At 45.6% G+C, this 22,770-nt stretch overlaps 1 protein-coding gene across 1 annotated transcript; it reads right to left on the reverse strand.

Moving 5' to 3' along the window:
* Window positions 1-1,449: 1,449 nt before the first annotated feature.
* PLEKHF1 (pleckstrin homology and FYVE domain containing 1) lies at window positions 1,450-3,751 on the reverse strand. The gene has a single exon (XM_050311245.1). The coding sequence runs from the start codon at window positions 3,741-3,743 to the stop codon at window positions 2,922-2,924; it is 822 nt and encodes a 273-aa protein (XP_050167202.1). The 5' UTR covers window positions 3,744-3,751; the 3' UTR covers window positions 1,450-2,921.
* Between the last annotated feature and the right edge of the window lie 19,019 nt (window positions 3,752-22,770).

The following is a 22,770-nucleotide window of genomic DNA, read 5'->3' on the forward strand; positions in this document are numbered from 1 at the left end:
AACAGCACTGCCTGTGATGTAAAACCCATGTGTTCAGCAGGCCAGAAGCCAGGAGCCCCAGGCTCTAATCCCAGTGCTGAGCTCCGCAACTTGGCTAACAGAGCTACAGGAAGAGGGGGAGCGGCTTTGTTTAAATTTCCCCACGTTTTCCTGGGCAGGATCCTTTTACCATACATATTAACAGTTTGAAGAGTCACTGGGTTTCTTGGGGCTTCCATTGCAGGTGTCCTCTTGAACCTGTGGCCGCCTCCAGCCTTTCCATGCCTCCCTGCCTGGCAGGAGCTGCTCCGCAATGCCTGATGCTTCCTGCACAGCCACAGAGCTGGGAGCTGGATAACAGCAGGGAATGCACAGGGAGAACGCAGTGCAACACACGAGGTAGTGCCCGAGAAGCTTCTGAAAGTGCAAGTGCTCCTGGGCACCTCCTCACCTCCGAAAACAGTTTCAGAATTGCAGTGTATGTGATGTGAGCCACCCTTACCTGTTAACTCAGGAGTATCCCAGCTCTTCCACCCCGAGGGCTGGAGCTGTACCAGGGGGTGGAAGGTGTGTGTTTCCCCACAGGCCATCAACAGCATGCACCAAAACAAAGGGACTGGGTTGTTTTTGGTAGAGTTTGTTTGGTTTTTCAGATTTTTTTTTTTTCCTGCTGTGATTAAGAAAAGCTCTTGCTCACCAAGAAGGCATTCGCTAGAGGCATGTCTGTCTCTCATTAGTGGATAAAACCAGTTCATAGCTCTTTCGGGGCTGATAATAGTAAGACCTTTGAACACATGAGATAAAGAAAAGCTGATCTCGAAGAGAACTAAAGACTAGGTTCAAAACTGGAATACATTTCTGGAGCCAGTTACCAGGACGAAACTGGGAGTTTCACTTCAGGAGCAGGGAACTGGAACGTCAGCAGTGGACACGGATTCAGCAGCTGGGCTATTTTTGGCTTGTGAGCCATTCTAATGGCTGTTTATTTTTAAGGTCATTTTCTGTTTGCATAGCATGTACACCCTTCTGGTGGGTGGGAGGCATTGTAAAAACAGTCACTGCTGTGCAGAGTTAGGAACTAAGCTTGGAGAGTGATGGAAAAAACAGAACTCGGTGTACTTATTGCTTTAAAACCCAAAAACATCTGCTTAGGTCATAAGGTTTGTTGGCCCACTCTAAGCTGTGTCCCCACCGGAAAAATACCATTCCAATTAATACAGACTACTGCAGGGGATTGCTAAAGACCTGGGAAAAGTCTGTCAGATGATAACATGGCATAAATAGAAAGGAAGCATCAGATTCAGATTTTTTTTTTCACTCACCCTTACCTTCAGCCAGTAAATAGAAACCCAGAGCAGTCTCCCCACAGCTGAGGAGTCTGAACTCGTGCTGGTCGGCCAGGCCTGAATCCCAGCTCTTGTTTAAGACTCTTGTTCAATAACAACACACTTTATTGTCCTGTTTTCCTGGCTTCTTCCTGTTGGCCATATCTTTATTCACACACAGTCAAGTGATACAAATTCATTGGAACAGTGGCGGTTTATCAAAGACATTAAGAATGATCAATTTGAACTGAAATTTAAAAAACCCAAAGTCTGCCTGTCTGTCAAGCAATGCACTGCTTGTAACAGGTCATGGTAAGAAAACAGTTTATAACATTGGCCCATGTATTCCCAGCCATGTTGCTTTGCCAGAGCATAAAATACACAATAGAAAAATACACTAAAAGTAATAACGGAGATTGTAGAAATGTCTGCTGCAAAAAAAATTGCTGTTGTCTGATTTCCTGTATATTTATTCCCATGCTACATTATGATAGAATACTTGGATAAACACAGCTTATTTCTAACTTAATTTGAACTTTAAAGTTGATCTCAAGTTAACTGTAAAGTCTTTGGCTCCGATCCTTGAAGTACATAAAGGACCTTAACTTTGGACTCGTGAGACTGACAGACAAGAGGTGAGCCCACAAGTGAGAATTCAATGCCTTGGGCAGCAGCCAAGGAGGGAAGGGGAAGTTGGAGTGCTGTACTTCATAGGATCTTAATTTGGGACAATATTTTCCTGGATTTTTCAAGACTTGTTAAAAGTCTTCCCTGGGCTGCTCTTTTACCAAGTAGGCTTGAGTTCTTCAAGTTTCTAGTAATCTGATATTTGTATTTGAGATCTGTGCTCTACACTCAACTCAACTTAGCTGAGCCAACTTTAGTACATTAGTACATCCCTAGCTCCTTATTTCACTGCTCAGTGTAATTTTACCCATCCCTTTCTCCTCTCTTTCCTCCCTCCTGTCCTGGTACCACCCCAACAGTCTCTTTCCATGTGAGAGCTGGATGCTCAGTGCTTTGCTAGGGCTGCTCACACCAAGCCTCATTCAGAGCACCATTCTCTCAGTGTTTCCAACAGAGAGACCCAGGTGTAGACACAGAAACCAGTGCCAGCCTTACCATGCCAGGATGAGCAGCTATTTCCTGGGGCTGGCACACTTGCAGTGACAATCTCTGGCAATGCTCATGGAAAATGGCCCCTCTGCCATGACAGAGGAACACAATGCAAGCAGGCAAGCATGTCCAACTCCAGGACTTCTTGCTTCTTTTTCTCCCAAGAGCCAATCTCAAAACACTTCAAAACAGGAGTCAGTATTGCTGTGTTTTTGTGGAAAGGAAGACTAAGGCACTGAAGGGCAAGCTAGATTGGCCATGACTGATCTGCAGGTCTGTGCCTCAGTCTCTGCTATTCACTGAGCTGTTCTTCTCTGCACACAGGTCGTATGAGACACGTTCTCAGAGGGGCAACCTCATCTCTGCTTCCCCCACAGACACCATGTACAGAGGCCCAGACCCACCTTCCTAGGCACGGCCCCCAGAGAAAACATCAAGGACACACACTGGAGGCCAGAGGTTGGCTTCCCAATGTGTAAACTCCACCGGCTCCCAGGGAGGTCAGCTATGGAAAGATGACCAGGACACCGGTGAGGTATAAAACTCCGTGTCTGCTGGCCACCGGTCAGCTTTGTCGTCGTCAGACTTGTCGCTGTCATCGCCGCTGGAGGGTTCGTAGCCCTGGATGGCAGAGCAGATGGGCTCCGTCTGCCTCAGGTCTGCCTCTGCCTCCTTCTTCTTCTCTGCCAGCAGCTGCCTGTAGCACAGGTTGCAGACCCTCAGGGGCTTGGGGGACAGCCGGGGCATCAGGAACCTCTGCCTGGAGCAGTCGGCGCAGACGACGAAGCCGCACTTGCGGCAGTGGTGCCTTCGGGTGAGCGTGGAGAACTTGGTCTGCGTGCAGCGCATGCAGATGTCCGTCGCCTTGTCTGGGATCCAGGGAGCAGCGTGCTCCGTGGAGGGCTGCCGGCCCGTCTTCGTCAGCAGGTGCCTGATGCACTCCTCCAGATGGCTGATCCACTCCTTCCGCTCCGTCAGGGAGGCCGCGGAAACCACGAAGGACTTCTTGGAGGTTTTGATCATCCAGCGGTTCTTCATCTGCAAAGTGTCTGGCAGCGTCTCCAAAGTGACATCTTCAAGGGGAATGATGTGCTGGGAATTGTACTTCCTTTTGTTGATGACTATGCTGCCGTAGACGAGGATGTCGTTGAAAAGGAAGAATATGCGAGGCTTTGGTTTCTTGCGGCATTCTTTGGTTAAAATCCCTTCTCCTAGAAGGACCCTTCCAGGCAAGGCTAAGGGCTGCCCGGAAGCCCCAAAGCAGTTTTCCACAGCAGCAATGCGCTGGCTGTTGATCTCGGTGTTTGCAAGATGGTCCACCATCTCCAGCTCACTCTGGAGAGAGGAAAACAAAGAGGGAAGTGGTGAAGCTGCAAACATCTGCACTGGGTGGGGGTGAGTAGCTAATGTATGCACAGGTGAGATGCTCCCAACGCAACCCGAGGGTACAAGTAATCTCTTGAGCACTCCACACTTTAGCTTGTTACTTTTCAAAATTATATTTCCAAACTTTCTGGCCTCACTTTGCAACAGCCCAGTCTGTACTGGGATAGTTCAGTCTGCAGCAATGGAAGCCCCTGAAGGCAGAGCCAGCTCTTCCACTACAGCTGTGCTTTTCACCAGTATAACTCTGTGCCCTTAGTAAAGAAAGCTGCTTGCTCTGAACCTGCTTTCATGCAGATGTCAGTACTTGCTCAGGAGTCATTGTACTGTGACAGCTGAAGGGTACCAGGACCTGCCCTGTCTATCCCTCTTGGTGCTGGGACCTAACTTATGATTGGGCTAGACACAGGCTCAGGGAGGAGATCCATGGTTTTGGGAGCAAGCCTTCCTTTTCTGACTGCACACCTGCTTTCTCAAGGATTAATTACAGACACACACCCCCCACAGCCCCATTTTGGGCCAGAGCTGAGGCAGGAACAAAACAAAACACTGTGGTATCACTTGTTCCCACTGGTCCTCCCTGCATGATAAAAAGAGAAAAAAGGAGAAAAGGCCTTGTTATGTGAATAAACCCACATGAGCCAAGCCTTTACTCCATTACCCCAGGGCTGCCAGTGCTTCCAATTGCAAGACACATCATTCTGAAAACAGTTCTGCTCTCTGCTGAAGGGGAAGTGGAATGCAGCACGATCATCCTTCCCACAACTCCGCACCCTCCTTCTCATCTGGAGTTCTCAATCTGGAGTTTTGTTACTCTGTTGCTTTCTGTTTTACTAGAAAATCTCGGTAAGGGTAACTTTGAAGTGAAAGCAAATGTTTGCAGTAAGGAAGGTAGTTTGGAGTAAGGAAGGCATTCCTTGTAAGTTCATTTTGTGTTGCCCCTTCCCCTCATGCATTGAAGGAGCTGCCCTGAGGCTGGCTGGCCATGGGAACGTGAGTCACTTCCTCCTCCAGAGAGGTATCTCAGCCATCACGAGGCAGCTCCGAGATCACAGGGATGTGTGTTGCCCTGGTTCACTGAGCCACTAATGCAGAGCCACCCTTCACTGCTTTCCCTGCCCTCCTTGTCCAGAGTGCCTGCTACTGTGGAGGCTGGAGGGGAAAGGGAAGAGGAGGATGACAGCACACCTGGTCCTGTGTGTTTGGGACAACGATGATTTACATTCTACCCTTGCCCTTCACCCCAAATCACCCCTTCACTATGCTGGAAGGGAAACCATACAGCTGCTGCTGAAAGCTGCTGCACACCATTCACCTCTTGCCTGAGCTATCTGGCAGATAAAGTCAATTTTGCTGAGTTCCCAGAATTTTCTTCTCTAGAGCATGGCAGGGCACAAGGCCAAGACCCAGGTTTAGCCCTGGGAGACCTAAACACTGAGTGGCCAGTGCTCCTGAAGAGCTGGCTTCCTCAAACTGGAGAGAAGGATGTGTATCCTCAGGGCCTCAAAGCACTGGAATGCATTGCATGGAGCTGGGACAGTGTCAAACATATCCACTTGTGTGGGTGGGCAACAGCCATCTGAGAGAGTGACTCACCACATCCCACCACAAGCCAGATCAATCCTGCCCTGAGTTCCAGAGAGTGCTCAGCTTGAGTAACCACATAAAACCCAATTTCATGTTAATATTGTGAGTCATTGAAAATAATGCACAGTTTGGCTTTGGAATGCAAGTACTTTGTGAGTTGGGTAAATAAAGATAGCTGCTGAGTGTTATTATGGTCTCCTTTCCTGGGAGATGAGAGCCTCTCCCTTTGGAACAAAACGAGCATGCGAAGTCTAATCTATTTTATTCATTTTGGTAAATATTTTTTTCCTGTTTGCCATGCCAGGTCAGAAGGGCCACAGTGCTTATTACCCAGTGCTATGTGTGTCCATGTGCCACATACAGCAGCATCTTATCCAGTTGAAATGAGGGTGGGAAGATGTACTTTACCAGCATGCTGCTTTTCACAGAGGTTTTTGGCATGGCAAATTTTGGGGCTGGTTATTTTCATCAAGATCTATTGGTTCTGCATGTGATCAAAGACTAAGCAGTGAGTATGACTGATATTCAAAGGAAAAAAAATGCTGCTTGGCACTCCACTCCAGAAGTAAGCACGCCACGACTTTTAACAATGAGTGCTTGTTCACTTGGGATTACAAACAGCCATGTTGATGCATGCCAGGCAGAGCTTTTCAACTTAAGTTCCTGGGTCACTGAGTCTGGGGTAAGTTTTTCAGGACTGTGTGTATCTAAGGCTTAGGTGTACTGATGTAGTGAGCTGTTCTACCTGATCCTTCTGCTCTTGGCATCAGACAGAGCTGACAGTCTTGGTATCCATTGCATACCTAATGCACACCACATGCACAGGATGGTCCATGAGGATCAGTGCACTGAGATCTGACTGCTGAGCTCTGACAGCAGAAAACGCCCCGAGCCTCATCTCTCTGCAGCTCTCCCTTACTCCCTCTTTCTGCTTTGCTCAGCTGAGCAATGTCTCCTGGAGTTAGGGCTGGCATAAGCTATTGCTCACCAAGCACAGTAGGCAGGACGCAGCCGCCAGAGCAGGCACTCAGAGCAAGCAAACCAGAGTTCCTCTCCTTCTCCTGCCTGAGGGGATTTCAGCCTGCCTCTCGCTCTTTCCCGGCATGCTGTAACTGCTGGGTGGAAAGGGGTCAGGCTCTGGCAACCCCCTTCCTGCCATGCTTATGAAGAACCAAATTCAGCACACGTACGTTTTGGGACTGGCTGTCATATTATGCCTTTGAGAATGTCACCAGCCCTGGCGGGGTATGGACTGAGCTACCAAGCTTCTTGCCACGTTCAGCAGAGGGCCAGGACAAAGGGACTGCCGAGCAGTGGCTTTTGAGGAGCTCAGACTGATGCTACCAAACCCACTCCTTGGCAGGCTGAGCTCAGCTGTGGCTCTTGTGAGTGCCAGCCAGGCTCAGAGGCGCCCCAGCAGCATAGGAAGGGAGGAAGGAAAACCCGAAACTCAAGGAAATGCCTCGCTCCCTCGCTCTCCCTTGCTCTATCCATAGCACCTTCTGCTCCCCTCCCCGAGGCACGGGGAAAAGCCCCCCGCCAGGAACTCTCGGGTGTTGGAGCTGACAGGACCAGTGTGACAACACCTGGCCACGCTCGGGCTGGACAAGGGCTCGTGGGAACGACACGCGGGCCGGCTGGCCAGGGTGGGCGACCGAGGGAAGAGACAATTCCCTGTCCCTCCCAGCGCCCCAGAGCCCGCGCGTCCCTTCGGAAGAGGCGCACAGCCCAGGCGGGGGTTCCCCCCGCAGCCCCGCGGCGGGCGCACTTTCTGCGATTCTGGCACACGGCCAAACTTGGTAATTGAAGAGCCCCTCTTAAAAACCCCAACAAACCCGCCCCTCCGAGCGGCGCTCGGGTCACGCACAGACCCCGCGGGGCTGCAGGCACCGCACACGCGGGACGGGACCCCCGGGCGGGCAGGACACGCCGCGGGACCCCCAGGACGGGACCCCCAGGACGAGCCCCCGGCCGAGCCCCCGCCGCCAGTCCGCCCTGCTCCCCCTGCCCCGCCCCGGCGGAACCCCCGACTGTCCCAGCGCTCTCCCAGAGCTGTCCCGCTCCGCACCAGCCGCCCGCCCAGCCCCGCACAGACCCCCTCGCCCCTGCCCGGACCCCGCTCCGGCCGTACCTCCTGACCTCCCCGGGCCGCGCTCCCGCCACCCGCGCCGGGCGGATCCGCCGCGCTCCCCGGGCCGGCCCCGCGACCCGCCCACCGCCCCCGCGGCCAATGCGCACGGCGGGACGGGGATGCGTGTGTGCCGGGGGTCTGTGTGTGTGTGTGCCGGGGGTCTGTGTGTGTGTGTGTGTGTGCCGGGGGTCTGTGTGCCCGATGGCTGCGTGTGCCCGATGGCTGCGTGTGCCCGGGGTCGCCCCGGGGCTGCCTGTGCCTGCTGACATCCACCGCGCTCCTGCACCCCTCCTCTTGACCCCACGAGTGTCGCGAAGATGCGCCAGATCGGTGTATTGTTTGGTTCGCTCGTGGTTTTTAAGTTTTCCATGTTTTGTCGTGTCTCCTGCCCGCAGGATACTCTGTCGTGGAGGGTGGTACACAGGCATGACATCATATAAAGATTATTTCAGTGGTAAAATGCTCTCAGTATTTTACAGTTTAGAAGGAGGATATAAATACACATCAGAAGAGAAACCAGAACTCTTACCAGGCTTTGGATCCAGATCTTCTGACCACTTTTGTGATTACAGTTACAGACCACTGTGAAGAGAGCAAGCTATTAACACTGAAATTGGCTTTGCAGGGAAATCCTTTGCATTCCTCTCTCCCACCACATGTTGCTGCCATGAGGGTGGTGGGATGAGTGGGCAGAGGCCATGGGCATTCCCCAGCACCCACTGCAGCAGCCACAGGACGCAGGGCAGCCGAGCTCTGGCCCTTGTCTGGTGCAGTAACACAACCCCCAGCTGCCCAGGCCTGTGCTGATCTATAATTCAGGTGCTTTCTCACTTTCTGTAATAGCTTTTCTATTTTTAATGGGAACTGATGGACCTGTCAAGGTATTAGAAATATTTTTTTTCCAGGTTTTCATTTTCTTTGGAAATAATAATGTGGGCTGGGAAGCTTATGGTGCACTTTAGAGCTAAAGTGCTTGGGCAGCCATGGGAGTTTCCATAAGACCTTATTTTTTCACACTTTGTGTCAGATGAGCAGATGAAGGAGGACATGGAGTAAGTTAATTGCAGTCTGTGGCTGCCTAGCAGTGTATTAGGGAGGGTTACAGAGAGGGTCACAGATCGTTTACAAACCTCTCAAAACCTGGGAGAGCTCAGGACAGAGGGCAGGCTGGGCTGAGCACAGACTCAGGTTATCCTTGGGGCTTTAGTGTGGGACCTTTTCTGTCCTCTTGCCTTTTCTGTAGGAGAGCAGGACTAAGTGATCTGTCAGTGGGAGGAGGGTGGTCTGCCTTTGCAGACATTCTTGCAGCTGGGAGCTGTTTTGTGTTGAGCCTGGCTACCAGCTGCCTCTGTCCTGGCTACCTTGCAAGCAGTGTACTAGGTCTGGGGAGATCTGCCCAGCTTATAAATTATTTCTCAAAAAAATCTTTTTAACATGATCTAACTATGGAAATAATTATTTTTACATGATAACTATGTAACTATGCAAGTATACAAGGCACTAAAATAAATACCTCGGAATTTGTCTTAGCAGACTAATTCAGACCTAACCAGCCACAGATTGTTATGTTGAAACTGTTTTTTTTTTCTCTTATGTGTAAATTATTCTGAATTTGCTCTCATGTTATCTTAATCATAGTCTTTATTACTGAGATGTAATACTTTGGTTTATTTTTCTTGTTGTTTCTCAGTATGCTCACCTGGACAACACATCAAGCCAAACACAGCACTGGGTTAGCCCAACAACCTGGGATTTGATGTGGTTTTTTTCTTTCTCTATCTTCAGTCAGAAGTGGAGCAGTGTTCAGGGAACTGTTGCATGAGGCGAGGGAAGCCCTGAGATCCACGCTGGGCACGCAGTCATTATGAAGCACTTGCACTCCAGAGCTGACTTTCTGTTGGTATTTTGTTTGTTTGTTTTGGAAGCTGTTACATCCTTGTTTGAATTCCTTACTGAGATACAAACTGAGTTTCACCAGTAATCTTGAGAGCTGTTTGATAGGCAGGCTCAGGAGCTCTTTTTATCTGGCTGCAAAAGCAAACATTTGTGGGACCACTTGAAAAAGCTGCAGCACAACTTACCAGCTTTTAATGCAACTGGAGCAAGGTGAAGAGACTTTATCTGATCTATTGCCTCTGGCATTTTCTCCAAAACCACTTGTTTCTCAGTAGCAGAAATATCTTGCCCAATTGGGATGCAATAGTTTCAAAGCAAGGAAAGGCAACTGCAGCTGCTCAGCTGAGTCAGCCAAAGGTAAGCTCTGCAGGGGAGAAAATGTTTTTTTATTATCTTCTAGTGGCAAAATTACTACAACAGCCTGCAGGAAAAGATTAGATTATAATAGTAACAAAAACATCTGTTAAATTCTGAGCTCAGTGTATGTTTAGTGCATGTTAAAAAAAAAAAAAAAAAAGAGAAACAACAACCTAGGCATTTGATAAAATTCTTCTGAATAAAACTCAATATTTAGATTCAGTTTGGAATGTTAGGAACCCACTGTGATCATAAGACAGTGGTTTTTACTAATTGACTACATGGGGCATTTCATCAGTGGACAAGACACCTTTTAGCAATGGAGATTTTATTGAACTGAGCTTGGAATACTCTTAATGAGAGAATAAGACAAAAGTGTGTTCATTATACATGTTTCTTGTAAGCATGAATGACCTCTGTCCTGTGCTCTGCTAGAGTGTGCTGTGCATGGCGAGATGAATCTTTATCTGATCTGGCTCCCAGTGGATTCAGCTAATCAGCCTATTTTATAAATGTGTGATTTGCTGTGATTGATTCGTATCTTTAAAGCCCTACCAACATCATCTGTGTGCTTTAGAAATGAGTTGCTTCCAAGTTTGACAGTGCAGAAACCAGAGCCCTGCTCAGCTCTGTTGGTACAGACTGAAAACTTCAGAGCATAAGTTTCCAAATTCTCACTAGTCCACATGCCATGAAACCACCGCCCAGCAAGCCTGTTTTAGAGGGTGCTTGTGTCTCTGGGGCATGTCTTGACCCTCATGCAGGGAATTACCCACTTCTTGAGTGGTTCAGGGAGCCTGGCTGCAAAATGATTGTCAGAGTGGTGAAAGTACTTCTGGAAGCAACCTTGAGACCTGCCTGCTCCTCTGCCTTTTGCATGGGGAAGCAATATGCAATCAATGTGCTTTCGTTTTTACAGTGGCATTGCTGTGCTTTGCATTTGTGCAGCACTTCATTCTCAGGATCTTGGAGGGCAGCATAAACTCCAATAACTGTGTGAGGGTTTGTACCACTTCACAGAGTTACACTCCTGGAGAGTTCTGTATGGTCATATGGCCTTTGGCCACTGACACAGGAATAGTGGGTTATTTGCTGTTGTCTTCAGTAGCAACGGGCTCTGGCTCAGAGTGAGTCACTTGGGTGGGTGAGGAACATCCCCCCAGAGCTCCTGACTCACAGCCCGTGTGCCTCACCACAGGGTCATGTCCCAGCTCAGAAATCTGTGATCCTTACAAAGGCTGTTGTGTGCAAGGACCACAAAACCACTCACGCCTGCGGATTCTAATGTTACAAATTCACATGATAAGAGCCTTGGTGTTTGCTGTGCCTTGTCCTTCCCTGCTCAGATCTCAGATCCCTGCTCCCCTGGCCACATGTGTGCAGTGCTGTGCATGGCCCTCAGGTAGAGTTGGAACTTCAGTCTTGAATAACTAATAATGACCAAGCAGGTGAACAGTAGAGATGAAATTTAAATGCTGTGTATAAATACATAATATACATTTGCTCTTGGTTGGGTTATAGAAAAAAGAAAGAAGGAGCAGCACTAAGAGAATGACTTGAAAGCTGTATCAGCTCTAGGCTGTATGCTGGTGCTTGAACTAAGCTTTGGCAGTTGCCTGTGGATCTTAGTGAAGGCATGAGGTATTTTGCTTGTTCCTTCTTAATTTTTAGTGATAAATAGCAGTGGTGAGACATACAGTGAGAGAGAAGAATGCAAAGTCAATTTTGGTGTTAACATCTTGCTCTCTTCATTGTGGTCTGTAACTGTAATCACAAAAGTGGTTAGATCTGATCCAAAGCTTGATAAGAGTTCTGGTTTCTGTTTTGGACCAGCATATAATATGTAGTTCCATTTATATCCCCTCCTTAACTCAAAATACTGAGGGCATTTTGTCACTGAAAAAATCTCTATATGATGTCACCAGTGCATAGCGTTCTGCCTAATAGAGTATACTGTGAGCAGGAGACAAGATAAAACTTGAGATTTAAAACCATGAGCAAACCAAATACACTGATTTATGGTCATGGGGTCAAGTGGAGGGTGTGCAGGAGCGTGGTGTCAGCAGGGCACGCTGGACCTGGCTGTGGGAAGGGGTGAGTGGGGAGCTGGGGCTGCCAGGAGTGTGGATGCCCCTCATCCTGTGATGCAGAAATAGCCTCACCATCCCACGCTGGCAGCCCTTTCCCTGCCTCCTCCCAGTGTTCCCTGACAGCTCTGTGGCTTCTCCCATGTGGGCTGATGAAGGCAGCAAGGGCAGTTTGTAGCTGAAAAGTGAGAAGAACCAAACAGGGAAGGAGTTACGTTTCAGTGGAAAAGGTTTGTTTGAGTTTGGGGTTTTTTTTGTTGTTGTTGTTTTTTGTTTGTTTGTTTTGTTTTGTTTTGTTTTTGTTTTTTGTGGGTTTTTTTGTTTGTTTTTTTTTTGTTTTGTTTAGTTTTGTTTTTTTTAACCCAGGTTACCTACTCTCAGTTTTTTGCATGCTGTGTCAATAATTCATGTTTTCTTTCATCCTTAGCAGCATGATCTTTGTGCCCATTTTCTGAGTGGGTTGATCCAGTGGGCTGGCCGTGATGCGTCTCTAAGTTGCACCCAGGAACTGCCCAGGGCAGGGCCTTACAACAGGGAGAGCTCAGAAGTTTGTGCTCTCCTGAGGGGTGGGATGGGTGAGCACAGACTGCCAAACAAGCAGTTTGACACGCTGCCAGACCACTGTTTCCAAGTAGCGTTCCCCAGTAATGGGACCAGGCTCTACACAACATACAAAAGGCGAAGGTGAGAAAGAGCTGAGGTAAGAGAATATGAAATGCCAGAACTGTGACAAGATGCAGGTGTTCAGTGCAGAGGGAGGTGTAATATTAAAGGAAAAACATGAAATGAACGTGGGGAAAAGAGATGTGTCTAAAAAGGCTGGTGAGTGCATTCTGCAGCATGCTGTGAGAGAATACTGCATCTTCTGGGTTCAGCCTTCCTTCCAGAATACACCATTCTGTGCATGTTCTTCTGAACTCTTTTCCTACTGTCTAAACAGTGATCTTATATTCAGTGTGCTTTTACTGCACAGGATAAATCTTGGTGAACAAATGTGTGTTTCAATCACTAAACTGGGGTAGATTAGGCATTTTAAATATGGAAGTGGGGAAAAAGCAGAGGGAGCAAGAGTGTGATAATCACTAGTTGACTCAAGAACATGTATATGTCCTCAGTTATGATTGACTGATTAGTCAAAGGCATAAAAGATTTCCATTCCTGAACCCTGCTTCGCCCATGGATATAGCTTCTATTTATGTGAAGAACATGCTTTGGTCTCTCTCCTTTGGAACTGATGCCCGGGCTGTGTGTGTGTTGCCTCAAAAGGAAAAACAAGGGACCTGTGCCTTGCCTCACAACAATGCCTTTTGTGCAGGAAGGCTGCTGTGATTGCCCGGGGAAGTTTCACCCATCAAGTGCATCTGCAAAGAGCTCTCTGAAAAGGGAAGGGGGGGGATAAAAAGAGATTGTTTTGCTGACTGGACTGTGCAGGGTGTATAAGATATGACACAGAGGATGTTTGAATTATCACACCTTGATTTGTGAAGTGTAAAAATTGTTGTCTGGTTGAGAAACATTGTTGTGTAATAGGAAGTATGTGGTGGGCAGTTGAGGGACACCTGAAGGAGGAGCTGAGGATTCTGGTCTGTACTTCAGTTCAAGCTGTGCAAAAATTGTCCCTGTGCATGTGGTACCATCTTGCCTTTTGGGGAGAGTTTTGCAAGAGTGAATGTTTTCTTGAGATTTCTCTCTTACTGGAAAATTGAAATGCAGGAAGCTCTGTGTTATGTTGTTGTTGGGGTTTTTTGTTGTTGTTTTGGGGGTTTTGTTTGGTTTTTTATTTTGTTTTTGATTTGTTGGGGGTTTTCATTTGTTTTGGGGTTTTCTGTCTGTTTTCAGAATGAAATATTTTTTTTCTCAACGCTGAAGAGCAGCTGAGGGTAGGCAGGGGAAGGCACTGCAGTTTGTCTCTCTAGCGTTTGGGTTGTTTGAATTCATTACCTTGGGAGTCCCCATAAATGCCTCAGGCCGTGTACCTCCTCCTGTACCCAACCTGGGAGAATCTCTTGCTGCTACCGCATGCATTAGCCTTCATTAATACCATTAGCATAATAACGATTAGGATTCATTATTCCCTACAAAAAGATAAAGCCCGTAATACATATCTCTGAATCAAATTCCTCTGCACCTTGTCTTGGGATTGCTTTATTGTGGAGTTGTTTGCTCTTTATATCCTTCCATCTTCTAGGAAAAAAAAAAAAAAGAAGAAAGCCACTTAATTGTAAAACTGTTTGGGTCAAAGAAATGCCCCGAGATGATCTTTCACGCATGCTAAATAGGTGATTTGATCTATGGGACCCACACAGCTCACGCAGCCACTCAACAGTGGAAACTGCAAACTTCATCTTCTTCAAGCACAAAAACTACTTAGTTTCCCCATGTTGAAGACTTTTTATAATAGCAATAAGACAACTCTAGAGAGAACCATCTAATATTAACTCCAGGGAGTAATCATCTAATCACAATCTGGGGGTGATTTGAAGCACTCATCTGGACCAAATGCCTCACAACACCCCAGGAGTGGTTTTATTGCATGATAGCAGTACCCCATTGAGCCTTATTGCTTAATTAAAAACAAATTCCCAAGTAATTTTTTTGCCTTTCCATAAAAACACAGTAGCAGATAGAATGTATAAAACATCCATTAAATGATGGTAGATGCAAATTTACATTGTGAGATACAATCCGTTTCTTTACCACTTGGGGTTGAAGTTAAATGTAAAACCATTTCCTATAATCTGTGCACTGCTGTGTTTAGAGGGGAATAAATATGGGCAAGAGAGGTTCATTGTAGGATGCCTTGTTTTTATTAAGTGATATGTTTGGTCCCTTAGAAAGGGGTTCAAGTTCTCATCCATCTTACAGACACAGGAGTCAGTCATCAGTGTGGCCTTTTCTGCTTCCTCCAGGGGATTTCCTCAGGTTGCATCATTTCAGGGCAACTCTTCACTAGGAATCCTGTACTGCTGCCTGGGATTGCCATGGCTCTCTGAGTAGGGAGAGCATGAGCAGTGTGGGTGATGTGTTTGGGATACACATTGCACACCACACAAGTGGTGCCTTGGTGGGTTCTGCAGTCTAACATGGATTAAGCCTGGTGGGTGCAGGGTACACCCATTTTTTGGGGGGTTTTGCACACAGCTGATCTCTGCCTGCTCTGGGTACATGGCTGAGATGTCTCCAGGTCCTGCAGTTTGATTGGGAACTGCTACAGCTCTGGCTGCTCTGCAAGGGACTCCAACTGCAGATGGGAAGAAAGTCCTTTAGTTTGTGTTGAGGAATGTCACAGCACCCCAATCCCAAGCTCCCTTACACTTCTACAGAGTGGTTGCATAGCCCCAAGGCAATTCCCAAATGCAGTGCTGCCCTAAGGACTTTGAGTATTGTTCACGTTACAGGCAGAGGAAGCAAATCCAAGTTTTTGAATGTTTGTCTGAAAATCATACAGGGAGTGATGGAGCCACTGCCCAGAAACCCTGGCAGCCAAAGCTTTATTGGGCTTTTGGCCACAGCACTTGGGGCAGAAAGGGTTGTTACAACATTCTCTTCAAATTTGTCGCTCAGGGTGCCTTTAACTGGTGGAGATAAACTTGCAAGTACAATTTTTTAAATAGAAGCTGAGAATTAACGGTAAAGGTTACCTAGTTGTTCCAGATGCCAAAGTCTTCTTGTGGTACCCACAAGCTCTGGATAGAGGGTGACACTTGTGTCAATGTCTCCCATTGTGGGCTGCACTCAATGTTATGCACATCCTTCTGGTTTTCCCCATCAGGGGGTGGTTCCTCAAGGACTGGTGGGAGCTGAAGCCATGTGTGAATATCCACTGCTGATAGAGGTTGCAGCATTCAGAATTATAGAGGCAGTGTGCTTTCTCCCTGTTTAGATTTTGTAAAAATGAAATTATGTCTTTTTTTTTTTTGGTGAACACTTTGATAGAATATTTTGCTGACTTCATTTTTAATGTCACGTTAGAGAGATGTTAAATGTTGTGGTGGAGGATTTGTTATAAAGAGGTTACAGCATTGTGCTGAGGAAATGAATGAGAATAAAACTAGTTGCCTGTTGCTGCTGCCTGAGATCAGTCTGAAAGAGCAGCAAAAAGAATAATAAAACCTGTGTATTTAAAGCAGTTCTGTAGTAACCTGGGACATTGCCAGGTCAGGAAAGGACATGAAAGAACCTGACAGTGTTCTCAAACAATAAACATTTTCACCTGAAAGATCTCTGCTGGCTTTATTATGAACGCCATTATCTTGCTTTGATCTGACTCTCTAGGACTGGCTGCTCATACAGCTGACACAAGTAGCCAACAAAGGAAAGCCCTAACAGGCTTTAATACCTTTAGTGAAGAGTTTGTCTTCCCCACTGATGTATGTCATTTTACAAAGGCTCTTTTCATCTTACTGTGCACTGTGGAGATGGCTGGGTGCAGGGGATGAGGGGCAGGGTTTAGCAGACTTGCTCTCACTTGTCTGGCCTTGTCCCTGCCTTCTCCCTGCCTGCCCTGCCTGTGGAGCAGCTGCCACCGGCACAGGGTGCACTATGGGGCAGTGGATGGGGGCTGCTTCAAAACCGACTTGTCAAAAAGTCCCCCAAAAAAGGAAGGAGATGCTCCACCATGCCTGGTGTTGGGGTTTGAAGAGCACAAACCTAGCCTGTTCTCTCATCTGAGCACATATTTTTGAGCTTTAGGACACAGAATAAACATGATATTATATCTGCATTATTTGGCCTTTTAAGAAGATGAGAAGTTAGGAGTCTTATGTTGGTGGTTCTGGGATATGTGTGGCTCCCTTTGGGAGTATATTCTTTCATGAAGGGGATGAAAAGGGTGATATTTTAGCAGCTGGAAATGCCTGGATTCGTTCGGTTCTGTTTCCTGATTTCATTTTGACACGGTAGGCAATTCAGAAAATATATTTGCAAGCAAGGAAAATGGAGTTGTTATGGAAACATCTGAGCGAGGCAGCTGACATGGGGTAACGCACGCACCAGATTAGCTGTACACACAGACGCAGTAAAAGGCAAGTTCATGTAAGGTAAGGGAGCAGTTTCTAGGCACTGTCTGCTTTCATGGGTGGGTTTTCTGGCAGAGCAGGAAAAAAATCGCTTTAAAACTGTGAGCATGTGGCTCCATCTTCTGGTACCAAAGCAAAATGCTTTGCTCTGGATATAGACTGAGGTTAAGATTTCGGTATAATTTCTGTTTTAGCAACAACAAAAACAGCAGCAAAAAAATTAATAATAATACACTAAAATAAATGTGTCTTGGGGTCGAGCTGCGAGCTATTAATGTAGTTTTCCTGAAGATACAAACCATTCTTCTGTGTGGGAAGAAAACTGCCTTTTGAAACTTTCAGACTTGTAGCCCCCAAAGTGTCTTGTCTTCTAAAGCACAACTCTGCTGTCCTCTATGAAAGCAATGTTTGATCAGAGTATGGGCTGTACCAGTGCAGCGTGATGCCTGTGTGGGTGCTGGTATTGTCTCCTGGTTATAGCAGTAGGATGTTTTTCTTTGTTTTCCTCCGCAATAATATCTTTGGCAAAGTAGCTGAAATTCATGATGCCTCCTCATGGAAATGCTAACTGGTTAGAAATAGGAGTGAATGGTTCTTGGAGGTAGACTGCCAGAAGTCAAAAGAAAATAAAGCTGTTTTATTACTTCACCAAACAGAGAATGTTGTTGCAGTGCATATTGCGCATGCTTAATTGAGCTTAATTACTCAATCTGTTAACCTTAGTAACTCATTTTCCTTTAATCAGAAGTAAGTCATTGTTCAAAACCAGGAGGTGCTATCATTCTCTGGGTAAGCCTTGGGTTTTCTAAATAATCCCAAAGAATTGGCCCAACTTCGTTGCTGTAAAAAAACCAAAAAACAACTCAACAAACCAGAAAAAGAGGGAATTATCTTGATGTGGTGCTGTCCTAAAGCTGTTGTTTTCAAGTCATTGCAAATATGAGGTATTGCTCTGTAAATGCTAAATTAAAAATATGGACCAGGTGTTTTACCTATTTTACTTCTGTGTACGTATGTAAGTTTTTTTCCCTCCCTGAATGGTGAGTCTGGGATAAAACCCCCTGGTATTCTTTGTGTAAAGCACTTGTTTTCAGTCCAACTACTGCATGGCTGAACTGTGACAATGAAGGTGAGGGAATATAAATGTAATGTATTGGTCCCGCTGTTTCTGCTTGTACCTGTGCCACTCTGACATCACTAACACAAGTGATGATGTATTTCAAGCTTGCATTTATCCGTGGGGAGGGCTGTGTGGGGACCTGCTTGGAAAGAGTGTGTTCATGTCAGTCCAGCACCTGTATGGCAAGGAGTCATATCACAAAAATCAATCCTACAGTGAGCACTAAGCCAGGGCTGCCCATCACAGCCTCAGCAGCCAGGCTGTGGATCAAAGCTAGAGGTGGGACTGGTCTTTACCCTTCATTGTGGTGCTTTTAAGGCCCCACACAGAGGGAAGCATTTTAAGTGGCCACAGGCTGTGCTGACAAAATACAATTGCATCCTCTATAGCTTGCACTTAGGGCTTCTAACCTGTCCCTGCAGCCAGGGTGCACTGGACTTCCCCTTGGCACTATCTGAGGCTTTTTCTTGAGGCTGCCTCCAGTGCCTACAACCTTTTTCCCCTCTCCTTATACTTCACCTTCAGCTTCATCCTGTTTCATTGGTGATTCCAAGGTCTAATTTCTAAAGTCTGTGTCTCTCTGTGTATCCTGTGGATTATTTAAAAGGGATACACTCTTCTTTCTGAAAGATATCACAAAGGTAGCACCTTTCACTAGCGTTAATAGTAAATAAATACTACAGACCTCTTTTATTAGGAAGTACAAACCCACAACAAATCCTGCCTGGAGTGTATTTGATAAATCAGATCTTTTGCAGACATCTGGAAATTGTGTTTGCAAATCCCCAGACAGCTTGTTTTGTAGTCATTGTTACCATAATTCAGGTTAATGTTGTTGCCACTTTTTACTCGCTAAAACACATGTGGTGCTTTATTGCTGAAAAAAAGTGGCTGCCTTGGAACAGAAGTTCTTTTAAAACCCTTCCTGAAAGTTTGGTGTTTGGAGAAACAAATGCCAAATCAATTGTCCTAGCTTTGAATTGCCACTCTGAAAATGCGGCTGTGAAAAGAGATTACTCAGGTACTGCGATGGGGGCACCTAAGAATCTAGATTGAGGATTACGTACCAATAGAGACCTAAAATAACAAGTGGAACGAGTAAACTTTTAGCTTTTCCTGCAAAGATTTGCTTAAAAAATATTAGATCCCAAGCGAGAAGGCTCGTGCCAAGTTTTAAATCTCATTTGAATTTTTATAGCTGTTATAATCTCTGATATATAACCCTGGAAATAGGGTCTCGTAACAGAAATGCCGAGTCCCTTGACTATTGCCTCGCGAAAAAAGGGTTGCTGTAATAGGCTACAATTCCGAGACAAGTTTGCAAGGCTGGCTTATGTCTGCATATCATCATTCAAATGGGTCTAAGCTGGGCTCTTCCCATTATTTGAGGTTATTTGTGTGTACGTGATCAGCGCGTGCAGCTGTTCCAGTAATGCCAGCCTTCTGAGCGTAACAGGCACAATCCAACACATCCTCATCCACCAAAATGTTGCCACAGGGACAGGCTTGGAGCTTGGACATGCTGTCATGAAAAGTAAAGAAGGGCTTATTTTCTTTTTTTGCTGTCCTTATTCTTCTGTGTTTCTGCAGGAAGTTCCCAAGGAGCCGAAAGGATTGCACGTGCCAGTGCTCTTTTCCCTCTCATTATCATACGCTTGCAATCAAACCCTAATTTTTGAAATAAAAAACCTGCAGGATTCTTTATTGGGACTATTAAACCTTCAATCTTCATTATTTAGGACGGCTACTTACCTTTTACTCAATGAAGCCATAATGCAACTGCTCCTATAAAAACTATCGAAATGGCTACTGTGGCAGTGAGTAGATTTTCCTCCGTGTAAAATAATCTTCTGTGAGTAAGACATAACTATCATTCACATTAATTAGGCAGCCATATAATGGGGTGTTCAATAGCTATTACATCATTTAAATTCTTCAGTGAGCACCTCAGCCACCCAAGAACTATCCAGCTGAACATTTCTGAGTCCATAATTTTGAAATAATCCTTTAGAGGAAGAATATGCATGGCAGAGTGTTGCAGACAATTTCACCAAAAAAAAAAAAAATTCATTTTATTCAGATTTATGGGATTATTTTAACATTTACAAGAAGTGCATAAGCCTATTTTTTCCCTCCCTCCCAGAATGATAATGCTATAAAGTGGAGTCTATTTTGGGGCTGACACTGTGTTTACAGAAGAGAATGTCCAAGGAGCTTCTAGCCAGAGGTGTGTGTTGGCAGCTGGACTCACACACACAACAAATAACATTCCCCTAAACATTCTGTTACAAGCCTGTGGCCCCAGAGCCACAAGGCTCAGCTGAGAAGCCCTGAATCAGTCAAGTGAAGGCATTCATGCTTGAGGTTTTGTTTTTGAAGTTGTCTTTAACAAGCATATGAGGACTTTATAATTTATATTCAATTTTGGTCGATTTAAAATTTTTGAGGTGAAGCCAAAGCCGTTTGATATGCATATTATAAATAATGTTCTAATTGTATTATTATGTATTTTTGAAACTTTTAAGATTAGTTCCTCAGTCAAAAGTATGCATATATGTCATGAGAGTGGGAGCTTATTCTGAGAGCTGGAAGAAATAAGGTGGAATTTATTGACTAATACAACAGGAAGGGATTTCAGATTAACAGGCCTGTACTGCAGATCTTTAACTTGCTGTTCAGCTGCCCGTAGAAGGGGATGGCTATTGGTCAGTGCTTGAAAGTACATGAAAATAACATGTTTTATATCAGTATGGTTTGGCAATAGTTAGGTGCTATGGGAGTAGTTCTTAGGAGAATGAAAAAAAGCAGTAGCCTAAAAACAGGCTGAGGAGCAGGACAGGGCAGATTGTAAAGTTCAGCCTGTGCCTTTTCCTATCGGTTGTTTTAATTAATTGCATACCCATTTTTCCCCCCTCTTCTTACTGGCTATAAGGTATTGTATCTTATCTAACTAATAATATAAAGCAGCAGAGAGCTCTCTTAGGAGGGAGAGCTCTTAATTCAGCATTAAATGTTGCTGGGTACTCTGTGGTTCTCCATAATCCCTATCCAGCAGGCAGAGTGTGCAGTCCTGTTTATTCTGCAGCCCAGGAGGTTTGTGTTTGCCAGATGTAACTGCTCCTCTCAGCAGCAGTGGATGCTTGATCCGCTATTTTTCACTTTTGCCCATTGATTTAATTAAACCAGTACACTGAGGGAAAGTTCTGCCTTACCAAAATAATACGTTTTCATTACACACAGTAGGGAAAGTGACTTAGAACTGGAGTTAGTTACCATAGGAATGACAGAGTTAATGAAGGGGAGCATGGTCTGGATCAGAATTTTATGCTCTCTTTTATGCTTCTTTAAAACATTGGGTGGCTTGAATAAATAGTTAATATCAGCAACGTGCTGATGTTATTTCAGTGATTTATTGTGAGTTTCTCAAGGAGAGTCTCAAAAGGTTTTTGGGGGTTTCCACTGTATTGTTGTGTAATCCATCTTTAAGAGGAAGTATAACCCCCCCCCCCCCAAATAGAATATTCTGTGTGTTTTCTTGGGTGTGACTCGGATTTAATTTCAGTCATTTCCAACAATGAATTATTTTGAGGTTTTAAACAGAAATTATGGGATTTTTTTGTTTTGTTTTTCCGTTCTTGCTTAAGTGTTCAAAATTCACTAACTGGATTGTTTACAATTGTTTTAGTTCATATTGGTTATAAATATATTATATATACACAGTAATAGGAAAGTAGAAATGTGTGTAGGGTAGTGAGACATTGTTCATTGTTGTTATTCCCTCGTTAGTCTTTTCTTTAGTGAGAGTTCAGGTATAAAAATCATTACAAAAAAACCGTGTCTCTGCTGAGTGCAATTCAGAGTGGAACACATGAAGGAAGAAGCCTATTAGAGACAGCTGTGATTAGTTCTCCAATTTTTCAATGTTAAATCCATTAAGTATTTACTGTCTCAGCTAATGAAGAGGTGGGGAATGGCCATGAATCGGCAGGGGAGGGCTGGTGAGCCGTCATTTTCATGTTTCCTGGTTTCTAGGGAAGTTCCTTGACAAGCAGTGGGGAGTGTAAGGTGTTCCAGGGACTGGTGACCACAGGGCCATGTCCTGGAGAAGGCAGGTGGGACAGGGGTTGTCTTGATGTGCTGGTGAGTGGACAGTGATCGCGGCTGGGGTGATTTATGGGGCTGCTTGGAACACCTCTGAGTCACTGCAAAAAGGCCTCTGCAGGTGGTTTACCCGCTGCAGTAAAGGAGTCTTGAATGTGTGGGCTGTTCAGCTCTTGTTATTCTTCATTTGTCACCTGTCTTTGTGTGCCACTACCCTGATTACCTTGAGGAGCCCTTTGAAGACCTCCTGGGCACTCTCCACTGTAAATGACAAAAGCCCTGCTCTTATTTATCACAAGGCACTGCTGGGCAGCGTTTGTCTTTTTTGGTTAAAAAGTGGAAATGCGAGTAGCTCTGGGAAGTTGTATCGTGTTCATCTATGTGTCCCTATGGTAGAACATGGTTTGTCCTTCACAGCACAATGAAACGTGATTGTGCCTAATTCTAATGTGTATGGCATTCCCATTAATGTCTCTTTAAGACATCCATTAAAGGGCCCTAATGTTAATTAACCGGACTATGCCAATAAAGTTCTATTAGCTTCCCCCTATTAATTTAATATTATAGGCATTTAACAGATGTCTTAATTAGACATTACACTGAAGGCTGTGAACAAAATTAAAATTAGGTCATTGTCCTGAAGGTTTCTGCCATGATTTATGTTTTCTAC

Source organism: Myiozetetes cayanensis, unplaced genomic scaffold (genome assembly GCF_022539395.1).
Source record: "Myiozetetes cayanensis isolate MyiCay16 unplaced genomic scaffold, myiCay2020 scf16, whole genome shotgun sequence".
Classification (NCBI taxonomy): Eukaryota; Metazoa; Chordata; class Aves; order Passeriformes; family Tyrannidae; genus Myiozetetes; species Myiozetetes cayanensis.

Bases quoted from the DNA above. Each gene is read 5' to 3' on its own strand.
- PLEKHF1 (XM_050311245.1), bottom strand. From the start codon at position 3,743: ATGGTGGACCATCTTGCAAACACCGAGATCAACAGCCAGCGCATTGCT.